Source organism: Ruditapes philippinarum, unplaced genomic scaffold, assembly GCF_026571515.1.
Source record: "Ruditapes philippinarum isolate M1 unplaced genomic scaffold, ASM2657151v2 ctg1239_1_1_1_1, whole genome shotgun sequence".
In the NCBI taxonomy this organism is placed as follows: Eukaryota; Metazoa; Mollusca; class Bivalvia; order Venerida; family Veneridae; genus Ruditapes; species Ruditapes philippinarum.
Window position 1 is genome coordinate 190,282 of NW_026866030.1, and position 23,975 is coordinate 214,256.

Sequence of the window (23,975 nt, forward strand, 5' to 3'; positions counted from 1 at the left end):
CTGGGTTTGATGTTGTTGCCGGTGTGGTAACGACCGTCATCTGGGTTCGATGTTGTTGTAGGTGTGGTAACACCGTCATCTGGGTTCGATGTAGTTATCGGTGTGGTAAACACCGTCATCTGGGTTCGATGTTGTTGTAGGTTTTTGGTAACACCGTCATCGCTGGGTTCGATGTTTGTTGTCGTTGTGTGGTAAACGAGTCATCTGGGTTTCGATGTTGTTGTCGGTGTGGTAACACCGTATCTGGGTTCGATGTTGTCTTTGCCGTGTGGTAACAACCGTCATCTGGGTTCGATGTTTGTTATCGGTGTGGTAACACGTCATCTTCGGGTTCGAATGTTGTTGTAGGTGTGGTAAACACCGTCATCCTGGGTTCGATGTAGTTTGTAGGTGTGGGTAACACCCGTCATCTGGGTTCGATGTAGTTATCGGGTGTGGTAACACCGTTCAAATCTGGATTCGCATGTTGTTGTAGCTTTTTTGGTAACAACCGTCATCTGGGTTCGATGTTGTTGTTAAAGGTGTGGTTAACCGTCATCTGGGTTCGATGTCGTTATCGTTGTTGTATACAACCGTCATCTGGGTTCGATGTTGTTGATGGTGTGGTAACACCGTCCAATCTTGGGGTTCGATGTTGTTATCGCTGTTTGGTTAACCACCGTCATCTGGGTTCGATTGTTGTTTGTTAGGTGTGGTAACAAACCGTCATCTGGGTTCAAAAATTTTAGTTGCCGGTGTGGGTCTAACACCGTTCATCTTGGTTCGATGTTTTGTTTCCTCAAGTGTTTTTTTGGTAACAACGTCATCTGGGTTTCGATTTTGTTATCCCGGTTTTTTTTGTGGTAACCACCGTCCATCTTTTGGGTTCGATGGGTTGTTGTAGGTGTGGTTAACACCGTCATCTTGGGTTCGATGTAGTTAATTCGGTTGTGGTAACACCGTTCATTCTGATTTTGATATGATTGTTTCAGTTGTGGTAACACTAACACTTGATTTCCATTGTTAGAAGTTGTTTTTTTTCTTGTTTAACACTGTCAAGCTTTAACCAGTTGTTGCTGATGAGATCGAAATTGTTTGTTCAGTCAATCTTATTAGCATCCAATACTATCTAGAGAATCAGAAATGTTGGTCGATGCTTTGATCTGTTTGGTCTGCAATTTCTCTCATTTTCAAGAATGGACCATTGGCTACCCTTATTGATTTAGGACTTGAATTCTCACAAAAAGACTGGGAATGCAGTAATGTTGCATTTTCTTTGGAATGTTTTGGCAATTCTGTAGTTGATTTAGACTTTCTAAGAACAGCATTCTTATTCTTCCCTCTTTTTGTTATTAGTGAATTGTTTGTAAGGGTAGTATTACCAGTGTTACTTAAACCAGTCTGCCTGAAGTTTTGAACATTGCTTCTTGATATATCATTTTCTGTATTGTTTCTCTCAATGTCTTTTATTTGTTTAGGATCAATAGGAAGCTGTTGCTTATTTATCTCTTTTGATGCTTTGACATTCTCCTCTTTGTCCAGTGTTGCTTCATTTTCTGCCATTTTGTTTTCTGACTGGAAAAAAATGATTATGTTTTATTAGATAAAATAAATCATAATCAATTGTATTATCATTTATTATATGTGATTTTATTGCATTAATGGAAAAAGGGTGAATGGGAATACCTTTTATCTTAGTTATCCCTTTTTGAATTTTCATTTCATGACCTGAAGGTTTCTAATTTACCTGATAATGATTTTTGTGTCCCCACTATAGGGGGGGGCATTTAGATTTACCCTTGTCAGTCTGTCCGTCCGTTCCCTTTTTTTGTCGCACGTAGCTCAAAAAGTTATTGACCTAGAGTCATGAAACCTTACAGAAATATTGATCAGCATGTGAAGTTGTGCACCTGGGTATTTTCATGTGGATATATTTATTAGTATTTTTATTGTTATTGCTCTTGACTTATTAAAATTTGCAATTTTTAACTTGTGTTGCAGGTAACTCAAAAAAGATTTGACCTAGAGTCATGAAACCTTACTGGAATGTTGATAAGCATGACTGTGTAGTTGTGCACCTGGGTATTTTTGTATGGATATATTTAGTACTTTTAGAGTTATTGCCCTTAAATTAGTAAAAATTTCCAATTTTCAACTTGTGTCGCACGTAACTAAAAAAGTATTAGACCTAGAGTCATGAAACCTTACAAGAATGTTGGTCAGCATGTGTAGTTGTGCACCTTGATATTTTGTGCGGATTTTTTAAGTATTTTTAGAGTTATTTTCCTTGACTTAGTAAAAATTTCCAATTTTCAACTTGTGTCGCACGTAACTCAAGAAATAGTTGACCTAGAGTCATGAAACCTTACAGGAATGTTGATCAGCATTTGTAGTTGTTCACCTTGGTATTTTTGTGTGGATATTTTTAGCTCACTTGTCACAAAGTGACAGGGTGAGCTTTTGTGATCGCTTTTCGTCCGGCGTCCGTCGGGTGTCCGTCGTCCGTTGTCCATAAACTTTTACTTTAAATGACATCTCCTCATAAACCACTAAGCCAATTTCATCCAAACTTCGCAGGAATGTTCCTTTGGTGGTCAACTTCTAGTGAGTGTCTACCAAGTTTGTTCAAATAAAAGCCCTGGGGTCAAAATTGGCCCCACGCCCTAGGGGGTCATTGATTTTCCCTATATGCATATAGTAAAAACTTAAAAATTCTTCTTTTAAAGAACCCAAAGAGCTAGAGTTTAGATATTAAGCATGAAACATCTTCTAGTGTCTACAAAGTTTGTTCAAATAAAAGCCCTGGGGTCAAAATTGGCCCCACCCCGGGGTTCATTGATTTTCCTTATATGTGTATAGCAAAAACTTAAAAATCTTCTTCGAAAAATCCGAATAGCTAGAGTTCAGATATTAAGCATGAAGATTGTTCAAATAAAAGCCCTTGGGTCCAAACTGGCCCTGCCTCAGGTGTGTCATTGTTTTTAACTATATGTGTAAAGAAAAAACTTGACCAGCTAGACCTTAGATGTTTAGCATGAAACATCTTCTAATGGGTGTCTACAAAGTTTGTTCCAATAAAAGCCCTGGGGTTAAAACTGGCCCCCCTACGGGGGCCTATATACAGGTGAGCGACTTCAGGGCCATCATTGCCCTCTTGTTTGTTTTTTTAGAGTTATTGCCCTTGACTTATTAAAAATTTACAATATTTAACTTGTGTTGCACGTAACTCAAAAAGTTTATGACCTGTAGGCCTGAAAGTTTACAAGAATGTTGGTCAGCATGTGTACTTATGCACCTCGGGGTTTTTGTGTCGCCTCTACGGAGTAGTGGCGACATATAGGGATCACTTCTCCGTCGTCTGTCTGTCGGTCTGTGTCTGTCTGTCCGTCTGTCCGTCCGCCCGTCATAAAACTTGTCCGGACTACTCCTCATAAACTACTGGTGCAATTTCATCCAAACTTTACAGGAATGATCAGTACCAAGTCTAGTTGTGCATATTGTCAGCATTTTCCGGTTCAATGATTTTTGTCAGAGTTATAATTTTTAATTTTAAAGTTTGTCCGTACTATTTCTCTTATACCACTAATGCAATTTCAATGAAACTTTACAGGATTGATCTGTAGCTCAAGTCCTTGCGCATATTGCAAGGGTTTTCCAGTTGAATGATTTTTGGCCGAGTTATGGCCCTTTGATAAAAAGGTTTCTTTTTCTGTGTGTTGCCAGATACACAAAAGCTTGTCCGGACTACTCCTCATAAACTACAGGTGCAATTTCATCCAAAGTTTACAGGAATGATCAGTACCAAGTCTAGTTGTGCATATTGTCAGCATTTTCCGGTTCAATGATTTTTGTTAGAGTTATGGCCCTTTAATAATTTTTATTTTTAAAGTTTGTCTGGACTACTTCTCTTATACCACTAATGCAATTTCAATGAAACTTAACAGGATTGATCTGTAGCTCAAGTCCTTGCGCATATTGCACGGGTTTTCCGGTTGAATGATTTTTGGCTGAGTAATGGCCCTTTGATAAAAAGGTGTTTTTTTTCTGTGTGTTGCAAGATACGCAAAAGCTTGTCCGGACTACCCTCATAAACTACTGGTGCAATTTTATCCAAACTTTACAGGAATGATCAGTACCAAGTCTAGTTGTGCACTGTCCGTCTGTCTGTCCGTCTGTCACAAAATTTGTCCCAACATGAAATTGGCCATCATGAGGCGACACATGTGATTACTGATCGCTCTTGTCTTGTGGATGTATTCAGTATTTGCCTTTACTTAATAAAAGATTTTTAGTTTTCAACTTGGGCACATGTAGCCAAAAAAAAAAATTTGACCTAGAGTCATAAGATTGACAAATCGGTGGAGTGTGGGGGCACCCGTGTCCTATGGACACATTTCTAGTTATAATTTTTGCAGCTCCTGATAGATAATAAACTGAGCGAACTGTCTTTGGTCTCTTTTTCTGAACTTAAACCAGGGTTTTCTTTATAAACATATAAACACTGAAGTCTGTCCATGTACAGCCTTCAAAAATCACAAGTGCATGCCGTCAGACATACTTAGAGGTCATGGGTCAAAGATCAAGGTCATATATGACTGAGGGATTGTCTGCACAGATAAGACAAAAAACAAGTGTTGAAATCTGTGCAAAGTTATGACAATTTTAAGCAAATTTCAATAATTTGACTTTTAAAGTAAAGGTCAATTGGAGGTCAAAGTCATATGAGAATAATTCAACATGTTGGTTTTATGTTCTTTTATCATAGTATAAATCAAATTTGTACATAAATAACATAGTTATGACAATTTAAGCAAATTTGAATAGTTTGACCTTGATTGTCAAGGTCAATTAAAGGCTAATGTGATATCATGTGATTTGTCATTTGTGTTCTTTTGTCCAAGTATAAATCATGTCTGTAAATAAATAACAAAGTTGCACTAATTTCAATAATTTGACATTGATGGTCATAGTCATTGAAAGGTAAAGGTCATTATTGAATAACTTAACATGTTAGAATGATGTATTATATGTGTTCTTTTGTGCAAGTATGAATCAGATCCATAAATAAATAACAAAAATGTGGCCAATTGTAGCAAAATTCACTATTTTGACCTTTAGTGTGACAGTGTCATGGTCAAATTAAAGTCAATGTCAAGTTCTATTCAATCTCCTTTAATGTCGTGTCCCAAAGATTGCTGTGCCCAAGACAATCTATTTATTACTAAAAATAGTATAGCCAATTAGCAAAAAAAAACCCCACAAAAACCCCTGAAAATTTACACTCATTTGACCTTTAAGGTCAAGGTCATTTATAATTCAATGTCTAATACAATTCTTTAAGATATTGTCCAAGATAGTTATGCACAAGTATCAAGACATTCCATTTATAAATTATAGAAAAATTCAATAATTGAACCTTGAAGGTCAATGTCAATGAGTGAAGGTTACAATCAATTTGGCCTACATAAAGGTCTTGTCCAAATAATTGTTGTATGTAAATATCAAGACAATCCATTAAGAAATAAAAAAAAGATAATGGCCAATATTAAAGTTTTTGTTGGCAAAGCTGGGAACAGACTTCATGATTGTAGAAGAACCTCAAATGTTTTCTTTAAAAAAAAGTTTGGCAAATTTCAGTTGATAGATATGAAATATTATTGTACTTTTGTAGAAAACTAAAAATTAATGCTACATGCCTTATTAAAGTTCTGGGCTTTTATAGTTTAGGAATTAATAATTTCAATAACTAAGTGACCCCCAGAGTCTAAACAATTTATTTAACTTTTGTAGAGGTCAACTAAGCAATGCCACATACCAAATATCTAAGCTGGGGCATTTTAATTTCACATAATATTGACCCAAGGAGAATGATATGTATCAATTTTATGGAGGTTCATATGGCAATGCTACATAGGAAAAATTTAAACTGTTGTTGTGAAAAGAGGGCCACGTTACCGAGGTTAGACTGTATAAGACATACTCAGTTTTGAATTTGCTAAGGTTACTGACCATGTCAAGACTGGGTTAGAGGTTATAGTATTAGGAAGCTAGGAAAAACAATTGCATTCTTAGATTTATTTTTTCTTTAAAATTCAAAACAAATGATGAACAGGGTGAGCAAATGTGCAGCCTGAACATGACTTGAACTCAGGACCCCAGAAATACCTTTCCACAGCTCTACCAACTGAGGTATACTGCCCTTTACACATTTTTCCCCTGTATTAAGTGAACAGTTCTGAACCATGACATACTATCCCGTTATATTGAAATTCGTTCTCAAATTTCTATGGGTCACAAAGCAATTTGAATTAAACTCTGAACTCTATGCAGTCACGACCCCACATCTCCTTTTTTGTGGCCTTAAATTGGCAGAATAATACATGATTTAAGCATCAATCTTGGATCTGCTGTCAAGGGACAAAATGGGACCCAATTAAGGTTTCTGCCAATTTAAGGTCCCCCCCAAAAAAAGAAGATGTGGTCAGATCACTTCATACTGATAATTTTCATTAATTGATATATGATATTTATCTATGTTAATTGATTTTAAAGGATATGATATTTATGTCATGGTTCAAAACTGTCCACTATTCATAGGAAAAGTGGCAGGATAGCTCTGTAAGAAGATTCTCGGAACAATATTCTGAAGATCCCGGGTTCGAGTCCCGGTCAGGCTACACATTTTTCTCACCCTGTGACATTTGGCACCCAACGTGGGGCGGTGACAGTGCATAGTATTCAGAGTTAAATTCAAATTGCTTTGTGACCCTGAGAAATTCAAGGACGTATTTCAATATAGCAGGATAGTATGTCATGGCTCAGAACTGGGACCCAATTAAGGCCTTACTACACCCCTGACAGTCTAAACTTTGGTGACACAACTGTAAATGATCAATTGAGGTGAAATATGGACCAAAAACTCGCCAGAATGCATCATTTTATTCCTTCAAAATATAAATTTGCATTGTGCTTTTACCACCGACTGACTGCCCATTCGGCTAGGACTGTAACACTTATACAGTGACTTTAAAAAAAAAAGTGTAATCTTAATGTGAACTGGTGCAAAATTCTTTTCCTCTGTACGTGCACCAGTAAACCATTACAGCCCTACCCTCCCCCCTCACATTCTTTAACCTGAAATCCTGGATCCACCCCTGAACACTAGTATAAAGTCTTACTGTATTCATGTAAAGTCTTACTTTATTCATAGAAATTATTTCAAATGAAATACATATATTCGGCTAAATTGGGAACAAATTTAGCACATTTTTACGAGTGAAGGGTTACAACTAAATAATAATTTTTTGAAATATACTTGCAATATGAATAAGGAACTTTTTATGCAAACTGAAAAATGTATGAACAGACACGTGACCTAGATAGAGAAAAAACTTACGTTGTTCATAGTAGGCCTATTTGCAAAAGCAAAAAGAAAATATAGCTTAGTTAACTTAGTAAATAAGTTATAAAATATCATTATGTTCAAACCTAAATAAAATATTATTATGTTTAAACCATATAAAGAATATATTTACCAATTTGGTCAAAGTTAAATAGTCCTGCATTAAACTTATAAACTTCGTAAAATTCTCTCTATGAAAATCTAATAATAGAAAGCTAATTTTAGATTCAGGCAGCTATAGGGGATTACCCAGTCTGTATATTTTTTTTGCATATTTAATTACGTGACATTGAACTTGTGTCATTTATTATCTAAAATGATATAAGACCAATATTAGTTTATATAGAACTTTATTTATGGCAACAAATAAATCAGAAGATTTTTTTTACAACTTTTTACAATATTTCAGTTAATCTCCAATTTTTGCCATTTATAATGTAAGTGTATAATTATAGCAAATATATTAATATGTATATAGGTTATGTACATAGAATCTAATTGCCTGATTTTAATTTATCTTGTAACGTTGAAAAATACATTGAAAAAATACATTGAAAAATATAATTTTGACATTTTAAAAACGTAAATGTTTAAACACTTTGAAAACAGTTAATAATTATATTTATTTATGAAAAACTAGGCCTGCTTTAAAATTATCTTTGTTTCCCCACCTGCGACCCATGCCAGCTTGGGTAGGTAATCTAGGTAGGTCGATAAAATATTCTTTTTATCAAAAATATTTTTTTTCTGTCAATATTATACTGAGTTCAATACAAAATTGAGCAGCGCCATGACAAAACCAACATAATGGGTGTGCGACCAGCATGGATCCAGACCAGCCTGCTCTGGATCCATGCTGTTAGCTATCAGTTTCTCTACTTGTTATAGGGTTTGTTAGCGAATAGCTTTATTGTCTATTAACCATTTTTCCACTTTATTGGTCCGTTTAGTTTAACCTTTTCCCTTATAGAAGCGAGAATCGCCGTCTTTTACCATTCCCTGATAGAAGCGAGAATCGACGGCTTTATCGATTACCGCATGTAAGCGAGAATCGCCGACATGCATGATCTCAATGGAAGTGACTTTCGCCGACTTCAATATTTACCTGTCCAAAAATCAACAATTTTCCCGGAAAATAGACCTGTAAATTGTGTTATCGTAAAGATCAACATTTCATGAGGGGATTCCGTGCATAAAATTATGGTGTTACTATTTAAAGTTTTTGTATAATTAGCAACCAACCAGGTGAGGGGTTTTCCTTATGTCACGCAGTTAATGAGTGCGCGGGTCAATGAAATAAATATAGAACGTATCGTAAGACAGGAACAAAAGTGTCTAAAAATAGCATCTAATGAATAAATAGTATTTATATGATCACGGGTCGTTCACGTGCCAGGCATGGTATAATGGATTTGATGTTTGTTTTGGTTTATGATAGCTGACATGTGTATACACGGATTAATTAACATCCTGACTAGGGGTATCTCTCTGGCCCCTGCAATAAAATATTTCCGGTAGCAGCGGCGATTTTTTTAAGAAAATGACCGACAAAGAAATGTTTATTAGTTTAAATTCTTTCATGTGCGCTATTGTTTTCATAACAGACACAGCATGGGGCCGTGTATTATACGACATGATAAAATCATATCCCATATATCATCTTTGATGTCGGCAACATGAAAATGCCGAAAAGGCCGTGGAACTCGAGGATGTCTTTCCTTTATCATCATTTGATCTAAATTAGATCTATAAATGATAAAATTTAATTAAATTCATAATTCATGAAGAAAATATATGACCGTGACAGCAGAAATTCTGAAATATTTCATTCAACAGTTATATACATGTATTACAGAAATGACAGTTACTATTATGAAATAAATTATAAAAAAAACTGATAAAATAAATAAAAAAAAACAAAGTGAGATTTCTTTTTACTGGTATAAAAAAAGGTAAAAAATTAACTTGTTGTTATTTATTTCACTAAAAATGAATGCTGCATAAACCAAAAAAATTAATAATAAATTAGCCATATTTCCCTAATGAGAGAAAAATTATACATCATTTTATTGTTTATAACTACTGTAATTATACTGTTATAAAGCCCACAAATATAAAATTTATACCACTGGAAAGATAATTCAAATCTTTACAAATCTTACATTGACATATATATTGTCAAACTTGTAATTAAACCATTTCACATTAGTTAAAACACATAAGTAGCCTAATTTATCTGAAACAATGGAGAAAAAAACACCATCAAGTATATAGTTTATTACTTTTTAACTCATTTAGACATATTTGTATAAACCCAACAAATATGATATTTATACCATTGGAAAGGTATTTCAATTCTCTACAAACATTTTATGGATACAAAAATTGTCAAAACACAACTTAATACTTTATTTTCCAGTTAAAGTATATCGGTATCTAATTTGACCAATTTTACCTATAATTTATCATACCCTATATGGAGATAGTGTGTGACTCCTTATCAGTAGGATATTGATTATTGATTATCTATCTGGCTACTGTATTATGGGGTGTAAAGCAGTAAATTAAGGGGGCTGTATCAGGGAAAAGGTTAATAGGATAATCATCAGCATCATAATCATCATCAGCAGCAGCAGCAGCACCACCACCACTACCATCACCACCACAACCATCACCACCATCACCACCACCATCACCACCACCACCATCATCACCACCACCACCATCATCATCATCATCATCATCATCATCATCATCGGGCAAGGTGAGTATTTTTCTATGACAATTGATCTTTGACATTGAGTCTAATGGTCGTTAATGTCTCTCACTTCTGTTTTAGAAATCATGATTGTGGGATAAGTAGTCAGTCACTTACAGAGAAATTGGTCATTTAACTGGTTAATTACTCAAGAATGCTGGACCGACAGCCAAGATATATGACTAAAATATGTGTCAAATTTGAAAATTTGAAACCAGGCAATAACATTCATGAACAACTTTTGTCCTTGATGAGGCTTTATGAACAGAAGCTACAACTGACAGTTTCAATGTTGCTGGATTGGACTTCTTAAAGGATCCTGTTTTTCTCTATTCAATCAAACCAATTAAGCCATCACCATGCCAATTTGCTACTGTTGGATGGTCAAATTAAGGTCTAAGTTGTTCTGAATTGTCTGGTTCTAACCTGATCTGTTGAAAAAAATCCACTTGACAAATGACTGCTCTTTTAAATCTTGACCAGTTTTTATAAGTCAAGATATAAGGTCAGATTTATTACATGTTGCTCATCTCTATATTTCTATATTATATTTCTATAAATTTGGTCTTGACCAAGGTATGGTCTCAACATTAAGTCATACAAAAGTCTCTGCCTACAATGTATTCATAAAATCATTCATATAATATAATAATAATGCCAGTTTTAATGTACTTTAATATACAAATGTATAATTAGAAGCTGTCAAGCAAACTGTGTGGCTCCTGTGCTGGGGCACTATAACGAGTTGAATAAATTATGAAGGGTCAAAAACAAAAACAATACATTCAGTATCATATAGAAATTTGATCGTAGTTTATTGCTATTCCTTTACTGAAATTCTTGTGTAAGATTAGTTATATCCAATTAAAAGTTGTTTTTTTTGTCTGCACCTTCTTAAAGTCATCAATAAACTATAGGCACAAGGAATTCCATTTAATCATTTATGGAAATTTTAACCGTGGCCGAGTCGTGGCCGAGTGGTTAAGGTTGTTAACTTCAAACCACTTGCCCCTCACCTCTGTGGGTTCGAATCCCAACAGGGACTTTTGATTCTTTCATGTGAGGAAGCTATCCAGCTAGCTTATGGAACTTTGGTGGTTCTACTCAGGTGCCTGTTTGTACCTGAAATAATGTATGGAAGGGCACCTGAGGTCTTCCTCCATCAGTAAAGCTGGACTGTCGGGATATGACCTATACTGTGTCGATGTGACGTAAAATCCAAAACGAACAAATTAACCAAGTACAATGTTTTGCTTTTTAAAATTCAAATGTTATTTATATTGAATAATTCTCAGTAAAAAAAGGTTCAAATCACTTAACAATTAGTCAGTATTTCCTTGGTAGTGGGGAAGTAGATGTACTTGAATTAAATTTCCCAACCTTAGTAGATTAATTTTGCTTTGCATTCTCCAATTACATAATAAATTTAAGTACAAGACTGTTAATGATTACCATATGTAACAAAAATGTATAGACATAATAGATTTATCTATTTATCAAGCATTTGAATAAGGACATGTTCATCATCTTAAACGTTACAATAAGAGCAGTTATCATTTAACTGTGTAAAATTATAAAAGAATGACTTATACCTAAATTACACATCAGCTACTGATAGGTCATTAAAGGGAAAATACATGATGCTACTTCAACAAAGTTACTGTATGGTATTAAAGATAACTTTTTTCTAATTTGTTCACAAATATACTATAACCATAAGATGATATATCAGTTTTTTCATGCTTCATGTTGTAGGAATAACCTCCCTTATACCAATAAGCATGTCTTATTCATGCATTATCCCCATGTACAGACTCAATCAAACCGAGTCTGCAATTTTCATATAATTTTGTTGTGATTAATGCTTCCAAGGATTCATTTTGTTTCCAGAGTTTTTTTTTACAAAAATTAGTGTACATTGTAAATATGCAGCAAAAATTACTGAAGCCTTACATTATGTCTACCTCAACAAAGTTTCGTACATCTATAGCTGAGGGCCGCCAGAAGGGCCTCACAGTTCTTTGGGGTCATGCAGGGAATTAGGCTGGCTGGGGTAGTGAGTGCCCTACACTGAGAAACCCTCAGTTGGCTGGGGTGCCCGAGATACTGGTTTAAGAGTTCCTTTTCTTGTATCAGTGACTCCCAGTATCCTTTGTAAATGATTGTATTTTATAACAAGAAAGTCCAGTGTTGAAAATATTTTATTTATTTCTTTATATGGTGATGGAAAGTTCTCAAATATAAAATGATAATATAATCCATATATACAGTTTCACAGCTAGCACCTGAATTTGCTTCAGTTATTGTAAAGTTGTAAGTATTCATAGTATAATTTGACTTGATGTTACAAGTAAACCAACATTCAAAATATTTAGATCCTTGCTCTTCAAAATTAGTTATCATTTAGACCAATTTAAAATATGAAAATCAAAAATATAAATTGAGAAAATTAATGGGTGCCTTCAGTTGCACAGCTCTCAAAACAAACCAATCAAGGATAATTGGTGGCATTGTTTTATGACCATAATTAGATAATCAGTGTTTTATAAGCTTCTTACACAAAGTTATATATCCACACTTTAATTTTGGCTCAATTAATTTTAACCACATAATAATAAAATTAACAAAAATTACATTCTCATACATCTTAATTAGTTTTTGATAAATAACAATATAAAATTTAAAAAAGATATAGAAGATTAAATTACATGCACTTTAAAATCATCTGAATAGTAGCTAAGTTGATGTAAGTCAGTAAGCTGTTCAATGATTTTGTAGTTTTGTATTTATAAATAATCATCACAAGTTCATCTAAAACAAACCATTAGCTCAAAAAATTTTATGCTGGCCATAAAATGTTAAGAGCAAGATTTATCATACTACTAGTTATTTTTATATGACTGGTTAAAGATTTTTTACATTGCCCATAAAAATTATTATCTGTACACTATATTGATAAATCAGTAGTCAATTGTTAAAAATCATATGCAGTAAAGGGTTTAAATATCCAAAAGCATTTATTTATATCCGTTTAATGTCCAAAGGTATGTATTTTATGCTCAAAGACATCCATTTAATATCCAAAGCATTTTATGCTCAGAGGCATCCATTTGAATTATAATGTCCAAAGGCATCCATTTAATGACCAATGGTATGCATTTTATGCTCAAAGGCATTCCATTTAATGTCCAAATGCATCTATTTAATGTCCAAAGGTATGCATTATATGCTCAAAGTCATCCATTTAATGTCCAAAGACATCCTTTTACACCCATTTCATGCTCAAAGGCAATGTTCCAAGGCATTCATTCATATCCATCTAAGGTCCACAGGCATCCATTTAATGCTCAGGCATCTATTTAGTGTCCAAATGCATCCATTTATATCCATTTAATGTCCAAAGGCATCCATTAAATGGCCCCTAATAATCAATGTAGCTATACAATCCTTTCCTTATTCATTGTTGGTAGGTAATACTGTTCTAATTAAGCCTGATGATACAGTAGTGACATCAGCTCAAGATATAATACTGTTAGAATATTGCATTGCTTTTTATTATGCCTCAAGAGAAACATTTTATTCTTGTCTTTAAACTTGAGGTCACACTGCTGGTGACAGCCACTGTGCAGACCAAGATCAGCCCCCACATCTATGATGTCAGATCATGATCTTCATTTTTTGCTATTCAATCGGTACTTAGTTTATAATTTTCTTTTAAAATGATGAATTGTTTCCTGCAGGTCGAAAGATGAAGAAATCTGTTAAAGTATAGTAAAGGTTCAATATCACTATTTAAACACTTGTTTTTAATCGTTATCGTAGTAGTTGAAAAGTTGGTACCTTTTATTATGCCCCAACTATAGGGGGGCATTTAGATTTACCCTTGTCCGTCTGTCCTTCCCTCAATCCATCCGTCCGTTCTCTTTTTGTGTCGTATGTAGCTCAAAAAGTAATTGACCTAGAGTCATGAAACCTTACAGGAATGTTGATCAGCATGTGAAGTTGTGCACCTGGGTATTTTCATGTGGATATATTTAGTATTTTTAGAGTTATTGCCCTTGTCTTAGTAAAAATTTGTAATTTTCAACTTGTGTCGCACGTAACTAAAAAAATATTTGACCTAGAGTCATGAAACCTTACAGGGATGTTGATCAGCATGTGAAGTTTTGCACCTGGGTATTTTTGTGTGGATATATTTTGTATTTTTAGAGTTATTGCCCTTGAATTAGTAAAAATTTACAATATTCAACTTATGTTGCACATAACTCAAAAAGTATTTGACCTGTAGGCCTGAAAGTTTACAAGAAGTTGGTGTTTTCTTGGGGATTTATTCAGTATTTGTCGTATTTGCCCTTTACTTAATAAAAGATTTTTAGATTTCAGCTTGGGCACATGTAGCCAAAAAAAAAAATTTGACCTAGAGACATAAGATTGACAAATTGGTGGAGTGTGGGGGCACCCATGTCCTATGGACACATTTCTAGTTTAAATGTACCTTTTATGTTAATATTCCACAAGTTCAAAATATTATGGAAATTTTACTCTTCCCATTTTAAAAAGACTTTTGACACTGTTAAGATAAGCCTCTCTGAGGGAAGGTTTTGTAGACTTGAAATTAAAGTACCTTAAACTAGTTATACAACAAAGAACTTGGTCTTCATATTGACAACCTGTTAATACAGGTACAACCCTATCTCTTTTTTCATCGTTATTTTTCTGGCCTTTTTCATTTTTCAGACCACGTATTAGTACTATTTCATTTATGAATTGCGTATACCAATCATCTTCAAGGTTATCTGTCACAAATATCAAAATGTATCTAAAAGAATCGTGAAGAGTTGCTGCCTTTCGCAATTCAGATTTCCCAAGGCCAACATTATCAAATGTCTCTACTGTGAGGTTGGAGATTCCAAAATCATTGTGTAAATGTTTCTTGAAGACTTGTACTCCTTCTGAATCAGCTTTTGTATGAATGATGACAAAATCTTTCATATGCCCTGAAAATACAGGTTATTTTTGAAAATATCAAGTTGTTTTTTAGATATACATGTATTTTCAAACTGTGAGGTATGATAAATTAACAGTTCTGGAGTGGGATAAAAGATTCAAAATGGAATGGACATCTAGATGCTATTAAGAGAAAGTGGCTTTGCAAAACCCTCTTTGGAACAATTTTGGAGTTACTGTTCTTTGTAATTTTTTGTAAGAGCATAATTTTAGTATCATCATGAATAGATGGATAGATATTTTTTGGACAAGTACAATACAGATGAACCAATACAGAGATTTTATGCATTATTTTAGAGTTATTGACCTTTAAAATATTAATTTATTTTCATGATAAGTTTTTGTTTGAAATATAATAACTTGGAGACTACATAATTATAGGGATTTGATTTCAGAATTTCAGGTTTTTTTTTCTAGCATCAGTTCCAGTTTACAAATTTAGAATATAATACCTTGCGATTTAGGTTGGATAGAAGATGCTGCCATACTGTAGCTGGATACTGACTTGTAAGATGGGGTTGTATTAAAATTTGGACCATTTCCATTTGGTCCATGGTTTTCAGAAATTTCAGTATTTTTCAGGTCAGTTGGAAATGTACTTTTTTTTACATCACTTTTAACAGGGTGAATCCTGGCTCCTTTTCCTCTGTTATTTTTATTTTCTTTTTTTGTTTCACTTTGCACCTGATCCTTTGGAATCACAGAAACTGGTTGCGTACAACAGTGTTCTAATGATTGACCAACTTCATCACAGCCGTTTTGATCTGATGGTAATTCTTGACCTTCTTCATCAGTTATTTCTAGACATTCAAATTCATTTTCAAATCTCTTATCACTGCCTTCAGAATCAGTATCACTGCCAGGGTTACCATCCTCTTCAAGTAAAGATACTTGTGTGTTTAATACATCCTTGTTGTCATTTGACAAAGGTGTACTTGTATCAGACTGAATGTTTGATTGTCTAATATTGCTTTTGTTATCTATTACTTTTGAGCATTTATTGTCTTCCGTAGATTTTTTTTCACTCGTGTTGTCAGGAACTAGTTCAGTCTTATCCCCAGATGATTTGATGTTGAGAGCTGTTTGCTCAGTCTCAGTCACTGTCTCAGTCACAGTTACTGTTGCCATTTAGTATTGATCAGTGAACAACATGAATTATAGTGTCTACAAAGCAAAAATAATATAACAGTTATAGAAATGCATTTGTAAAATGTAAAAGTTTTGTAGATTTTGAAAGGTGTTAATGCCTTTTATATGGTACACTTTCTTTTAATACGCCCTTTTGAAAAACAGGTCTTATACTTTCCCCCCCTGGCAGACGGGCTGTTTGTTGGTTGGGCGGGCATACTGCGTCCAATTTTGTCTGGAGCATATCTATCCATGCATTGAGGAATTTTTAATGAAACTTCATTGAAATGTTCACCAGTGTCAGAAGCTATGTCACACACATAAACCAAGTCTCTAGGTCGAAGGTCAAGGTCACACTTAGAAGTCATTGAAAATGCTTATCTGGAAAAAAACTTCTACATGCATAGAGGGATTTCAATGTAACTTGGCACAAATGTTCCCGTGCAAAATTCAAGTGCCTGTGGCCAAGGTCAAGGTCACACATAGGGATCAAAGTTCAGATAAAAATATGAAAATGTGTATTCAGACCATTTAGTCATCATATATTGTGGGATTGAACCACAAATGGTCATTTGTTTGTTTGTTTGTTTCAATTTACGCCTTTTCCCAATATAGGCGGATAGTTTCCTAACCATCGTTCCTGGAGAGTTACACCAGTACTAGACCACATTCCTCCCTGCTAAACTACTTGGGATCGAACCCATGCCAGAGAGGTAACTGGATTAGAAGTCATCGACTTTAACCACTCGACCACGGAGGCGGTTACAAATGGTCATTACTATGACTATCATTGTGAATCTTAGTATTGCGCACATAATTTAGGTCCCTGCTACCAAAGTCAAGGTCCCATAGAGAGGTCAAAGTTTGTGTATGGGGACCGCATTTAGTCATCATTTATTGATGGATTGTAACTCAAGTGTGACACATGTAATTTAGGTTAGTATTTGCAAGGTCAAGGTCACTAGAGATAATAAAATATTCAGATATTTTTTGGATATTGACCAGAGCATATCTCCTATATGTATATCTATAATGCCCAAAGCTTTGACGACGGGTGTATTTTGCGACAATGTTGCCCTTTTTCAAGAATATGGACTGCACATTGTGCTCTAAGGTTTGTACATCTATCAACAGCAGGAATGGAACCAACATCATGGGTGAGAAAAGGAAGTGAATCAAACATAATCCTGATCGTTGGAGGCATACCACTTCTTACCCTGTCAATTCTCCCCGACTGGTACCCCTTCCCACACCACACTTACACCTTTAACCTTACAATCTGCATTTATTGTTTGGAAATTTAATTATAAATTTACACATGTTTTGTCATACATGTACTAAAACTAAAATAGTTATGTAAACTAGTACATTATAATTGTGTTTTGACTTTTCATAATCTGACGAAATAAAAAAAATTTAAGATTCTTTTTTGTCCCACAATAAATTAGCAGCTATTTAAAAAAAGAAATACATATGTATTTAATAACAATAGATAAATTGTAAATAAATAACTGACATACCTTTTCTTTAAAAGTTCCATTTGTAATAAATGTGTATATATTCTTTCATTTACTTGAATGGTTTATACAGGAAACTGGTGTTTGAGAGTTTATTTTATTGCCTGCATAAATTTTGCATACAAACTTCAAGAGTTTGTTGACACAAGATATATCGCATAATAGGGAAACCATTATAGTTATAAAAATAGAGTTTGAACGGTTCTATAAATAGAAATTAAGGAAATCCAAATGTGCTACTTAATATAGGTAAACTCTAAATCATTAAATATTTTAAATTGACTACAACTAAACCTGGCAGATTTACCTGTCAATGCATTTCTCTACATTGTTGTCGAGATCTATACTGAGCTTTAACTGGAGGCTCATTTAAAGATTTTTGACATAAATATTTAATAAACCCTTTGGCAGCTAGAACTGAAAGTGACTATCCTATATAAGCCACCAGCTAGTACGGTATATAGCCAGGCCAACCGACATTTCCATGGAGTCTGATTAGGCTCTTTACTGTCGGTAGCAAAATTTTAGTATTTTGATGCTGAAAGCCCTTTTAAGGTTCAAATGTACTGTTCCAAATTAAAAGATGGAAAAGTCCATCAATGCATTAAGTCTTCAGGTTAATAAAAGGTTAAATGCCAATATGCCTAAGCACTGTCATAGAGACTTCTCAAAACAAGCTAGGATTTTCGAAAATTATTTTTTCTGTACTAAACAAGCTACAGATGATTATATATTTCCATAAATGACTTCAGTTTTGACACCAGGGGACCCATAAAATTCAACTTGACAAATTTCCAGGATATTTGGACTGAAAATGTTTCAAAAAGTGTTAACAAGGTTTTTCCTTGACCTAGAAATCATCTAAACAACCTTTTTGACCAATTTCCAGGATATTTGAACAGAAACAATAGCCCCTAGAGTGTTAACAAGTTTTTTTCATATTTGGGCTGTGTTACCTTAAGTTTTTTTGACCCAGGGTGAACCATATAGAAATCATCAAAACAACCTTTCAGGCCAATTTCCAGGATAATTGGACAGAAACAGTAGCCACTGGAGTGTTAACAAGATTTTTCTATTTTTTATGACCTAGTTTTTCATCCGAGATGATTCATGTTAGAACTTATCTGATCAATTACTTGGAGAAACATTCTGACTAAGTTTGATTACAATTGAAGCAAAAATGTGACCACTACAGTGTTAATGCACTAAATAAGGACAGACGACTAAAAGCTCAACATCAGCCAGCCCAGCTGGTGAGCTTAAAAAAAAAAGAAGGAAACAGTCCAGAGAATGACTGGTACTTTTTAATTTAAATTAGCATTCATCCAATCATTTAAGAATTGAAGAATAAACCTCAAATTGTTTATTTGTAACACTATCGGAAATTTTTCTATATAAACAAAGAAGGCCCAAAACGTGCAGTATTCTACAACAATGCACTCGCCGTTCTTATTATCTCCCTGTGTATTTTATTCACATTGAGGGCGCCATTTTGTTCAAGTTCTTTCAAATAGCATCAGAATTTTTTCTGCCTAAATATAAGGGCAATTTCTACTCGATGCTCTTGATTCTTATATTCATGTTTTTTGAAAATGTTACATCTTGTAGATCAAGCTTATCATATAACGACCCGAGGTCTTCGTTTACATTTTAGGAAACATGACTTTCTCCGGTTCATCTTCATATGAAGAGTACTTCGTCAATGGCTACACAATTTAAACAACAGAGACTTGCTGTAGAGAAATCAAACGTTGCTTTCACAAGAAAAGTAGACAGTTTAGAGAAAAATCTCCAGGTTGACTTTTTTTTAGTTTACAAAAATGGTTTATTTATGATTCAAACTCACTTTGTTAAATCATAACAGGCAAAAGTTCATTAAATTTCCATTTTGAATGGGACAGACTCTAGGGAAAAGTATAATTGAATATATTTTGAGAACAAGACAAACCCAATAAGGTGCAATATTAAATATTATTTTATTACAGAAATAAACAAGAGATAAATTTATTTTTAGACTTGCTTCAAGGAAATTTAGCTCTCCCTGTTTTAACAAGATTTTTTACACAGTTAACATATGATTCACTCATGAGAGTGCTATTTGAACGGAAATTGAAATATTGTAGTCCACCAAGTATACTTAGTTCTATAATGTTACAGTAACCTCTTCTGGTTAATACTGGCACTACTCTTTCTTCTTTCCCATTTGCTTCCCGTAGACCTAATGTCAACACAATTTCATCCAAGTACCTACAATATTTATCACTTTCAAGATTCTTTGTTACATATGTCAAAATGTATCTATAATTATCATGTAAAGTTGCCAAACTTTGCATCCCAGGTTTTCCTGCATCAATGTTACTGAGCAAATCTACAGTAAGGTCTGGTATCCCAATGTCTCTTTGAAGATGCTCCATAAAAGAACCTGCAGCTTCCAGATCATCATCAGTGTGAAGAATGACAAAGTCTGACATTCCACCTGAAATTGGTAAGAACAAAAAAGTTTTCATTAGTCTTAGTGTAAATTTGTTCATGCAGAAACACTAGCGAGATTCTTAAATGAAACAATCTAAGTCAAGTACAATGATAATTTAACGTTTAAAATAAATATTAGTGTTTAAAATAAATTTCCTTTCATGGTTTAAAACCCATATTTGGCTAGAAGAAAAAAGGAGAAAAAAAAACAAGAAGGAAAAAGAAAAAAAAGGAGCATGTAACTGTAACACTCTAATTAGAATCGCCCTTCCATAGGTTTGATGTTTTTAACATGCTGCAAAATTCTTAGAGATTGAAAAAGAAATTCAGTTTTCTAAATCATTATTGGTTGCATCATAATTGGTTGCAAAAAGAATAAGCTAGCAATAATTCTGTTGTGAAAAGCAAACTGTTAAATGATATTCCTGATTTTGATAAGACAGAGTTGCTTTGCATATTCATTTCAACTAAGGAATTGATCGTAAATCATATTTTCTAAAGAATACTGTCAGAAATTGATAAATCAGGTCGTTAACTTCAAACCACTTGCTCTTCACCGCTGTGGGTTCGAATCCCGACAGGGACTTTGGATTATTTCATGTGAGGAAACTATCCAGCTAGCTTATGGAACGTCGGTGGTTCTACTCAGGTGCCCGTTAATGCCTGAAATAATGCACGGAAGGGCACCTGAGGTCTTCCTCTACCAGTAAAGCTGGAACGTTGCGATATGACCTATACTGTGTCGATGTGATTTAAAACCCAAAACAAACAAACATTGGTCAGAAACCAGTAAAGAATATATACTGACCAATGAAAGTCCTTAGATTTGAGTCAGAACTCGAGGCCTGGACTTACTTAATAAGGGTAAAAAAAACTACTGGACTACTTACGTCTTGAACAAGAAGACAGGGAAGATGCTGTAATGCTTAAAGCTAATGAAGATTCTCCACTCAGTTCTGGATTAACTCGTAAGTATTGTGCTTGAGATCTTTCTCCATCTATTTCTGTTTGTTCAGGCACCCTTTGATCTGATAGGTGACTCTGGAATACGTGGCATTCTGGTTTTTCAGGGACAGGCTGTATCCTGTTCTGTTTGAATTTAACTTTCCTTTTAACATCATACACTTGAGTAGCGGTTGGTACAGGCACTTTTGGTGTACAATAAAATGGTGGTTGGCACTGGAACTGAATGAAGGACTGCGATAATCTGAGCCTTTTGCTTCTTCACAAACCTTTGGTGTTGTTTCTTCCAACTCAAGCTTAAGTAATGAATCAAGTGACATCCAATTGCTAGAACCTATAGCACTGTCTGTTTCACCATCAACTTCTGCCTTTGAAACTTGTGCTTCATAGGCATGCTGATCTTTGGCCTGAGGTTCTTCAAGTTTTGTTTCTAAGTTTTCACAACTCTGTGCAGATTTTGATTGCCTTAAATTGGCGTTCTTGTTCTTCTTCCATTTTTGAATAATTTAATTCAGGGCTATTTTCAGAATTCTGATTGGTTTTGTGTTCTGAAGACTTTATAATAACAGAGCTGGTTTCTGACTTTGTTCTTTGTTCAGATTTGGTAAATGTGATGGTTGCCATTGTTGATATATCCTGTAAAAGAAAACAAGTCTGCTGTAAGTATATCATAATTGTCATCAGATAAAGGCATGTGTATATTAATTATTACTCCACACTTATGTATAAAAATTATAGATTTTATTACATATAGAACCTCTATACTTTATTTCATGGCATTGGTGATGGAAATGTAAATAGAACCACTAATAATCTTCAGAAAACTATCAAGATAGCTCTTTCACATATTTTTGTCAATATTACTTAGCAGAACTGATTAACTTGTCAGAGATGTCTGGGGGGAGGGTGCATGCATGTCATTTTCCAACTGTTTCAAAGCCGGAAAAAAATCTCTAAAATGGGTCAAACCCTCCATACTGAGTGAATTAGTAAGGGTAACATAAATTGAACCCACAACTGACATCTTGAAGTCATGCACTAAATTAATAGGGGACGTTTGCATAAATTGGAAAATTTTGTAGATTTTTATTCATTATTCTGATTTATAGCTTAAGTGTGGAACTGAAATATATGCAGACAGTTTTTACTTATTACAAGTTGAATCTTTAAATGAGGTCATGTACGTAGTTAAACTATTAACATTTGTCAGAGAGACATCAGTGTAATGTTTGGATGAGTGATGAAAATGTCTGTAAGAAAAGCATTTTAACTTAAAAATATTTTACAACAATGACAATGTAACCCCCCCCAAAAAACATGTTATTACCTGAAATGAAAGTTCCCATTTTAATTTTTAAGTCTGTTAATACATGATTTGTGAATTATTCCTCCTTTTAAAGTTTTATGTGTATAGTACAGTTGTAGATCTACAGCAGTTGTACAGGTTAAACATTTGTTGGGAACCCAAATTACACAACTGAATGGGATCCCTAACATTTTGTTTCTTTAAATAGAGTGAATAAATGTTGAAAAGGATATGTCTGTAATGTTTTGAAAAAGAAATTTTACCTGTAAGTATGATCAGTTATGTCTAAATCTTACTTCTTTTTCAATAAAAATGGTCTACTTTCTTTTTCACAAAGGGGAATTCCCGTACTGTCTCTCTTGGATATTTTTAGATTTATGGGAGGTAACTCTAAAGTGTCTTATAATGATGTTCATAAGGCTGCAGTATTTACTTCCCTTTCTTGAAATAAACTACATGTAATTAAATGTTAGTTTAATGTCTCATATAAAGGCGAGTTTTTTTTTAGAAACAATATTACAATTAGCCATGTAATTTAAAATGAATGGGGTTATTTGTTGGCCCATGTTCAACATCACAAGTGACCAAGTTTTATTATAAAGTTAAAACCCGATGATCCCCAAGTTTGAAATGACATTAGCCTACATTACATTAATTATTGCCTGACCCTAACTCTTCCCAATCTACCCTCCCTCAACATCCCGCTTTATATAATTAACATATTTTTGCTGTATCAATGACATTTATTGAAGAATGACATAAATCTAATATTTTTCCAATGTTTTGCCTTTAATATAAAAACTTCATAGGATGATGGATCTCATTGAGAAGAAGTGCAGTGCACAAGAACTTGTACTCTGCACTTCATGATTTTTGAGTTATTGCCCTTTGTTAATTTTCATACTTAATAGGCTTGGCCAGAGCATAACTTGGTCACTATGAATTTGATTGACTCCAAATATTGTATGCAAGCTTTTTTCATTGACCTGAAGTGCAGTGCTTAAGAATCCATCACAGAGTTCTCCATTTGATTTGTTAGTGTAAAACTTTTCCATGTTTTTGATAATATTAGTTTTATTAATCCTATTGTAACATTGTTACAATAATTTCAAATGCCACTTAAGTTAAAGGTACATGTACATTGCAAGAACAGTGTTTATAAATAACCTATATTTTAAGAAGAAAATGCCTAAGTGACAGCTATACTGTTCACAAGGCGACATATCCAACTTGCGGAGTTCTAGTTAATAACTTACCTTGCATTTCTGTGAGCTTGAATCCAGATAAAGAACATTCAAGTTCTTTAAAGCAAGCATAGGTAAGTGGTTCTACTGAGAGATGTGGGCTCGGCCCTGATGACACAAACAGCATATTTCTGTTCTAGCTTGAACTATACAGATACAATACTTAGGTCAGTTACAAACATTTTGTTATCTGTCTATA

The 23,975-nt window shown here is 34.0% G+C and overlaps 2 protein-coding genes across 2 annotated transcripts; both read right to left on the minus strand.

The window, feature by feature from the left end:
- Window positions 1-13,263: 13,263 nt before the first annotated feature.
- Window positions 13,264-17,936, minus strand: LOC132731049 (uncharacterized). Its single transcript, XM_060717150.1, has 3 exons — window positions 17,795-17,936; window positions 15,599-16,310; window positions 13,264-15,136 (listed from the first exon to the last, which is right to left on the minus strand). The coding sequence occupies exons 2-3, from the start codon at window positions 16,272-16,274 to the stop codon at window positions 14,667-14,669; spliced, it is 1,146 nt and encodes a 381-aa protein (XP_060573133.1). The 5' UTR covers window positions 16,275-16,310; window positions 17,795-17,936; the 3' UTR covers window positions 13,264-14,666.
- Window positions 17,937-19,750: 1,814 nt separating this feature from the next.
- LOC132731061 (uncharacterized) lies at window positions 19,751-23,848 on the minus strand. The gene is made up of 4 exons (XM_060717170.1): window positions 23,789-23,848; window positions 21,810-21,862; window positions 21,154-21,482; window positions 19,751-20,267 (listed from the first exon to the last, which is right to left on the minus strand). Exons 1-4 carry the CDS (start codon window positions 23,846-23,848, stop codon window positions 19,813-19,815), a joined length of 897 nt encoding a protein of 298 aa, XP_060573153.1. The 3' UTR covers window positions 19,751-19,812.
- Between the last annotated feature and the right edge of the window lie 127 nt (window positions 23,849-23,975).

Excerpts from the sequence above, each read along its gene's own strand:
- LOC132731049 (XM_060717150.1), bottom strand. The coding sequence starts at position 16,274 with ATGGCAACAGTAACTGTGACTGAGACAGTGACTGAGACTGAGCAAACA. Across the intron at positions 15,137-15,598 it reads TATCCAACCTAAATCGCAAG|GGCATATGAAAGATTTTGTC; the intron begins GTATTATATTCT and ends CTGTATTTTCAG.
- LOC132731061 (XM_060717170.1), bottom strand. The coding sequence starts at position 23,848 with ATGCTTGCTTTAAAGAACTTGAATGTTCTTTATCTGGATTCAAGCTCA. Across the intron at positions 21,483-21,809 it reads AAATCTGAACAAAGAACAAA|CAAAAGGCTCAGATTATCGC; the intron begins GTCAGAAACCAG and ends TTTGTGAAGAAG. Across the intron at positions 20,268-21,153 it reads CCTGTCTTCTTGTTCAAGAC|GTGGAATGTCAGACTTTGTC; the intron begins GTAAGTAGTCCA and ends TACCAATTTCAG.